Source organism: Elephantulus edwardii, unplaced genomic scaffold, assembly GCF_000299155.1.
Source record: "Elephantulus edwardii isolate Elephantulus edwardi_28Jun2011 unplaced genomic scaffold, EleEdw1.0 scaffold00184, whole genome shotgun sequence".
NCBI lineage: Eukaryota > Metazoa > Chordata > Mammalia > Macroscelidea > Macroscelididae > Elephantulus > Elephantulus edwardii.
Genome location: NW_006399934.1, coordinates 5,078,359 through 5,086,441, shown reverse-complemented (window position 1 = coordinate 5,086,441; position 8,083 = coordinate 5,078,359). Strand labels below are relative to the sequence as shown.

Sequence of the window (8,083 nt, the reverse complement as noted above, 5' to 3'; positions counted from 1 at the left end):
ATTATATATATATATATCCCCCTCAGGAGGATACTGACTATCTTTCTCTTCAGGCACCACTGGTGGTTTCAACTACCTCAGAGAACAGTGCAGCTCTCTATCTACTTGGCCACAAGAACAACTTCCAGCAGCTAAAAAACATGGGGATAGTAAACAGGTGATTTGAAGCAAGCAAGAAATGGAGGAAATTGCCAAAGTAATTGTAAAGTGAATTCTAGGATGTGATATGGAAAGAATAAGATTTGAACATAAAGGATCTGGCAAAACTCATTAAGAAAAATGAGCTGATCCATTTCCTGATGTTGTTGACCATTCTAGAATAAATGTAACAATTTTGAGACTGGACAATATAGAAAAGACATAAAATATAAATGACCTACATAAAAACCAAAACATTAAATAAATAATAAAAATCCATGTAAAAAAGATGCTTAATCAAAGTATATTATAAAGCTTAATTTTGAGATGGTATACCAATTGACATATTTCAGCTAACAGATCTTGCACTGGACATGCTCACCAAGTTGTGCCAAGAAATCTGGAGAACAACCACTTGGCCAACTAAATGGAAGAGGTCTATATTTGTTCCCATCCAAAGAAGGGTGACCTAACAGAGTGCGGAAACTATAGAACAGTATCATTGATTTCACACGCAAACAAGGTTCTACTGAAGATTTTCCAAAAACGACTGGAACAGCACATCAGCAGAGAACTGCCAGAAGTCCAGGCTTGGTTTAGAAGGGGCCATGGTACTAGGGATATTGTAGCTGATGTTAGATGGATCTTAGCTGAAAGCATGGAATACCAGAGGAGTGTATATCTGTATTTTATTGATTATGTAAAGGCGTTCTACTGTGTGGATCATAACAAACTGTGGCTGACTCTGAGAAGAATGGGAATTCCAGAACACTTGATGATGCTAATGAGAAACCTATACTTGGACCAAGAGACAGTTGTCAGAACAGAGCAAGGAAACACTGCATGGTTCAAAATCGGGAAAGGCGTACTCCAGGGATGTGTCCTATCTCCATACCTTTTCAACCTATATGCAGAACAGATTATCCGGGAGACTGGTCTCTATAAGGAGGAGTATGGTGTCAGGATTGTTGGAAGATCTATTAACAATCTGCGTTATGCAGATGACACAACCCTACTTGCTGAAACTGAGGAGGATCTGAAGTGCTTGCTGCAGAGGGTCAAGGACTGCCCCCTCCAGTATGGATTGAAGCTCAATGTCAAGAAGACAACCATTCTCACTAGTGGGCCAATTGGCAGCATCAGGATGGATGGTGAAGAGATTGAGATTGTTCGCAATTTTAGTTTGCTTGGCTCCACAGTCAACACTCTCAGCACCAGTAGCCAGGAAATTAAAAGATGTATTGCGATGGGCAAGTCTGCTGTTAGGGATCTCTCCAGGGTACTAAAGAGCAATGGTGTCTCTCTGGAGACTAGGGTGTGTCTGATACAGGCCATGGTCTTTGCTATCACTTGTTATGCCTCAGAGTGTTGGATAGTGACTAAGGAGGATAGAAGGAGAATTGATGCCTTTGAGCTGTGGTGCTGGAGAAGAGTATTGAGGGTACCATGGACTGCTAGGAAAACAAACAGATTCATCCTGGAAAGGGTCAAACCAGGTGGCTCCTTGAAGGCAAGGATTCTGAGGCTCCATCTAACATACTTTGGACATGTTGTAAGGAGGGACTGATTCTTGGAGAGGGACATCATGCTTGGTAGGTGGAGGGACAGCACAGGAAGGGAAGGCCCTCTATGAGGTGGATTGATTCAGTGACTGGGGTAATTGGGTTGGGTGTGTATCAGAGATTGTGCAATTGCCACAGGACAGAGCAGAGTTTAGGGCTGTTGTACCTAGGGTAGCTATGAGCTGCATGTGACTCGACGGACATAACAACACCAACAATGTTAAACAGGTCTTCATATTTTTTGTTGAATGCAGAGTGAAAGATAACTTTTTAGGATGTTAAAAATAAATGTATATGAGGTTTTAATACGTCCTTCATGCTCCCCAATTTTGGATAAAGCTTGAAATACGCTTTAGAAGTTCTCAAAGAAACCATTGTATTGTCTTTAAGAGGTACTTCAAGTAGAAAACAATAACAACAAATAATAATAAAAAAAGAAGGTTTCCAAGGCTGGTTAAATAGATAGAAATATATTTCCTGATGTAAGTCAACCATTTCTGAAAAGACAATGATTTACATTTCTCATCTTTAATATATGTTAGCATGCATTTCCTTCCCACAATTTCTTGTTTCTCAGTAATTTATAGGGTAGTAATCACATTCTAACTTTATTCTCAATAATCATGTTTTAATGTCTTAGGTGGAATACAGAGATTCATCTGTATATGTACAAATACAGTTGAAAATAGATATGCATTACAAAAATAATCAATTTTAAACTAAATTAAGTAATTATCAGTATAGTAAATGGATGAATCATCTTAGCTGGCTTTGCATATTCATTATGAAAAACATAACACACAAAACTGAAGGCTGTTTTCATTACAAATATTGAATTTGTAAAAAAAAAAAAGAATTTGTCTTTTGATTATGTGTGCATTTATAGTAAAAATGTACCTGTACCTGTGCTTGCATGGGTGTGTTCAGGAATGGATTTTTTTTTTAAAAAATGGGCTAGGAAATTAATTTTATAAAATTGATTGCTTTCTAGTAGACATAAGAACATAAGCCTTTGTGGTTTTCTCTCAAGAGACCTGCCTTCTTTGCCAATACAGAGATGGGAAATTGTCTGAGAAGGAGAGCTCCAGAGACATATGTTAAGTAAATAAAATGAACATATAAACTTGAAGAACACTTCAATAGAGAGGCTGCAGATTGTAGTGGATAGCAGATTACTTGATTTCTTCACTTACTGTTCTGGAATTGTGACCAGGATAGAAACTTCATCAAAGCAACCAAAATTTCCTACAGGTGGATTGTTTTTTTTCTTAAGAAGTAGTGTTTGTTTCTTCTGTTCTGGAAAAAATAAAGGAAATACAGAAGTTATTCATTATGTGCAACTAAATATTTACTGTATTCATGAAAATTGAGAATTGGCTAACTTCTCTTTACTAATCTAAATATCCTTGTCCAGATCTTTATTCACAAGAATGGGAAAGATAAATAGAGGGTTTCAGGCTAGAATCTTCTTGGAAAATACTGATTGCTCTAGGATACATAAATTCATAAGGTAAAAAGGATAGGGAAAGTGAAGATAGTGTGGTGTGTTGCAATAATTGCCTGAGATCAGGCTAATGGCTTGGAACTCTTAAAAATAAGGTTTTATTTGATGATTTCAGGTTTAATATTTGAGAGAAATTTGTCATTACAAAGGGTTTTGTTTGTTCACTTTAAAGGATGTTATGCAGGCTTAGATCTCATAGGATAATCATGTTTTCTAGTCAATGTGAAGACCCTGAAATTACGATCCAATAATATAATTTTCACATGTATAATACTTAATCTTTATAAATTAATGATTCAAGTCTTATTTTACAATTCCATATAATTTACTTTATGAAAGGAAAATGGATTGTTTTGTGTAAGCAAATTTGCATAGTTTTGAAATAAAAGAAACTCATTAAAATCAATATAATAAAATAAAATTATACAGACCAGGATTGCCATGAGGTGGGGATTTGGTGGAAGAAGTGAATTTACTCATGGGGATTTTTTAATTTGACTCATCTAGAGAGTAATATTCATAAGGTTCTAAGACTCAAATAATAGAAGTGTCTCTTAATTCTATCACCAATTCTAAATTAAAGGAATAAATATTAATGAAAGTAATTTCTATTTATATATTTCCAACTATTATATCGTTTTCTACAACTCTTTATATCCTCTCTAATACTTTATTCATTCGGTGTTCATCTATTATGTCTAATAAAGAGAATTATTATCTCACTTTGATTTTAAAATTTTCTTGTTAAGGAAACCAGATATTCATAGTTAGAAAGTTTCTGACTAAAATTCTAAAGGAAGAGATCACTTATCTCATGACCTGATATTATTAATCTCAGTAAAAGGAGGAATGCTCAATCAATCATGTTAAGCTTAGATAATGACTGACATTTTAAGTTTTACCTTTATAAATGTCATTGCACCAGCTATTTTGAGCCATTTTCTTGTTTATAACATTAAGATTATAATTTTATTTTTATTGTGATTTGAGAGAAAATTTGTAGGGCAATACTTTTTCTGTTCAACTATTCAGATATTATATTTTCCTTTTTAATATAATGCTCACAGTGCAATCATGCTCTTCCTACTTTACTCTTGTGTTTCCATTAATCATTCTGTATCAAGTTGTCCTGAATTTTAAACTTTTTCCTGGGAAAATGCTGCTATTTTGACTTTGTGTTGTTGATTTTCCTGAGAAGTGGGGGTCTTTTTGAAGTTATTTGTTCACCCTATAAATTTATTGTCTGTCTTACATTTGCCCTGAAAGGATGAGCTTTGTTCTGGATTTGAAGGGCTATTCATTGCCATTGTTTCAGGATTCCACTAGAAGTTTTCAGACAAGTAATCCTTGTCTTTACCTTCTGAGTCTATTTCCACATTTTTTGACCATTCTGTAATCTCTTTTAGTGTGGTTAGCTGAGTCATTTATTTTTTGTGAAATCAAAATTGCCTTCCAATAAGCATGTAGAATAATTTCTCAGAGTAAATATTTTATTCTAATATGGTAGAATTTTGGTTTTTTGCATTCTCTGTTATGTATCTATATTCACAAAAATTGATGTCTTTTCAAATTTTCCATAGTGCATAGACTTTTAGTTTATGTATTAAATTTTAAAGTGGTTGGTTCATATCTGTTTTGATATATGATTATGATTTATTATATTCTTGCTTTTTTCAATATAATTGCTTTTTCTGTGACTTCTGTATTAATTATCTACATCTATACCCACATCTATTATCTTCTGTTGTTGCATTGTGGCACTGAGTTGGAATGACTCAAAGCCGACCTTCCAGAGGGTTTTTTGAGGCAGTTAATCAACGTGGGAAGAGAGTGCCCATCCTCCCATAGAGCATTTAGTGGATTTGAACCACATTCCTTTGCATTAGCAGTTCAATTCTTTGCCACTAATCCACTGAAAGAAAGGGAGGGGGGGGAAGAGAGAGAGAGAGAGAGAGAGTTAGCACGAGCCTCGGTGGCCTAGTGGTAAGGAGTTTCACAGCCATTCCAAAAGCAAGCAGTTTGAATCTACCAGCTGCTAACTACTATGTGGGCAATCTTCTCCTGTGAGATTGTATTGTCTCTTAAAACCAGCTGAAGATGGAGATCTGGTTGTTTTAAAAATTGTGTTAATTAAACTCAGATGCATTTATCATATTAGAGTCATTATCTTGAGACAAGTATCATGGTGAAAAGTGAGGTCAAGAATGGAACTGATATATTTAAATGTTACTTGGTCTATCAAAATTGAGATAATAGTTAATTTAATACATTGATTTTAAAGCTAAAATAGCTGGATGATCAGCTATAAGTCAGTTCTGACTCTATGGTGCATATCTATCTATCTATCATCTATCTATCTATCTATCTATCATCTGTCCGTGTATTTATCTATCTCACATCAATCGATTGTACATACTTTTCAGATTATTTTGTCTCTTTCTCTTCTATATTTAAAGTTTTCAAATGCTCAAGTTTTACGAGGTTCCCCCCCATTTACATTGCTTATAAAATCATATTTTCTCCCACAGGAATAAATAGGAACAATAAAGAATGTTGATTCATAATTTAAAAGTCTTGAAAGGAACAAATGCCAGCAAGCCTGCAGGTTTCATCTTACTGGGATTTTCTGATTTGCCCCAGGTGGAGTGGATTCTCCTTGCACTCATATCTATCATATATATTCTGACATTGATGGGGAACACAGCCATAATACTCGTTTCATATTTGAATCCCAAACTCCACACGCCCATGTACTTCTTCCTTTCAAATCTCTCCTTCCTGGACCTTTGTTTCACAACCAGTATTGTCCCACAGATGCTTTGGAATATTAAAGGCCCCGAGAAGACCATTAGCTACACTGGTTGTGTAATCCAACTATACTGTGTTTTGGGGTTGGGCTCCACAGAATGTATTCTTCTAACTGTAATGGCCTATGATCGCTTCAATGCTATCTGTCGACCCCTCCACTATTGCGTTATCATGCACCCCAAACGTCTTTGGCAATTAACAGCTGTGGCATGGATTAGTGGTTTTCTGGAGTCAACAGTACAGACCACGCTTGTTTTCCAGTTGTCTCTATGCAGTCACCATAGGGTGGATGATTTTGTGTGTGAAGAGCCTGCTCTCATAAAAATTGCATGCATAGACACAACTTTCTTGGAGAATGAGCTATCTGTAGCTTGTGTCCTCTATGTGGTTTTACCTCTGGGACTCATTTTGGTCTCTTATGGCTGCATTGTGAGGAGTGTGCTGAGAATAAAATCAGCTGAAGTCAGAAGAAAAGCCTTTGGAACCTGTGGGTCTCACCTGATTGTTGTAGTTTTGTTCTTCGGGACAATAATTTGTGTCTACATCCAACCTAAGAGCAAGTACACACAGAATCATAGTAAATTCCTCACACTTTTCTATACTGTAGTGACTCCCTCTCTTAATCCTTTGATCTACACCTTGAGAAACAAAGAGGTTAAGACAGCTCTGAAAAGACTTCTGTCAAGAGACTTCAGTTAGGGAGTTGTGTACTAAACTTGTGCAATTATTGAGATTCTGGAACTTTTAGACACCATCATATTTTCTTAGTGTTTTTCATTTAGAAGGAACATAGCTTAATTATCTGTATAAATGTAGGTATAAAATATACTTTCATGTAACCCTGAAGTCACCTACTCCATAAAATCCCTCATATCTCCATTTTTGTAAATGTTATGGCTTCCTTTTATTTCTCAAAATAATCTATGGACAAATAATAAATACACACATCTGTATATGTTTTGACTATTTTCATAATCCTAGAGTTAGTGCTCTAGCGGCTGAGTAAAGACATGACTAATACTGATATGGCCAAGTTATTTTCAAATCAGGGAGTTAAATAACTTATTTATGGATATAATGCTAGAATTCTAGCTGCAGAAATTTGAGTTTACTTGAGAATGTATCTTATTGTATTCCAGCTCTTGCATTCAACAAAACATTAGACAATGAGTTCTAAGGTGGTACACTGGTCTGTGCATTGCTGTACAGAGGTAACTCGTGGTTGCTGTGATGCTGACTACTGTGACACAGATGTGTCAAACATGATAATGGTCACCCATGGTGGACAGTGTTTGCTGGAGCTTCCCAACTAAAACAAGTCTGGAAGCAGGAGTGTCATCCACTTCCGAAATGGCTTGCCTCCGGAAACCCTATGAACAATGCTCAAGCCTTTCATTCATAGGGTCACTATGAGTCGTCTATGACTCGACAGCACACAACAACAACAGCAACAACAACAACGTGTTACATGCATGTGTACAGGTCTATTGGAAAATTCACAATGATCGACTATGTGCACCATGTGTATTTTTTTGGTCACTATTAATTCTTTTTAAGCCAGTAGAGACCTCTGAAATTATGTTCTTGTCTTCCCAATCTACAGAAGAAGCCCCCAAGAATGATTTGCTATGACCTTAAATTATTCCTTCCCTATTATGCATCTTACATATGATTATAATAGTTCTCAATCTTTTTTGATAAACCCTTTGCTTTATAGTTTGGATCTGAGATAATTAATGCAAACACAAAATTTAAGCTTCATTAATAAATATAAATATCTAAATTTGATAAAATAAACAAATTACTATTCAAATTATTTTTAAAAGTCTTTGTTGTATTCATCATGCAAAGTTTATCATGTATTCATCATCAATTCAAAAGTATTCATCATTATTTAGGAAGCTCTAATGGCTTGGTTTAGCTACTCCTTGGAGACAAGGATTCTGGGGCTTCGTCTGACATACTTTGGACATGTTGCCAGGAGGGACGGGTCCTTGGAGAGGGACATCATGTTTGGGAGGGTGGAGGGACAGCGCAGGAGGGGAAGACCCTCTATGAGATGGATTGATTC

The 8,083-nt window shown here is 35.7% G+C and overlaps 1 protein-coding gene across 1 annotated transcript; it reads left to right on the top strand.

Annotated features, from left to right (window-relative positions):
- The first annotated feature begins 5,754 nt into the window (after window positions 1–5,754).
- LOC102852964 (olfactory receptor 2H1-like) lies at window positions 5,755–6,711 on the top strand. Its single transcript, XM_006896305.1, has one exon. It carries the CDS (start codon window positions 5,755–5,757, stop codon window positions 6,709–6,711), a length of 957 nt encoding a protein of 318 aa, XP_006896367.1.
- Window positions 6,712–8,083: the final 1,372 nt, after the last annotated feature.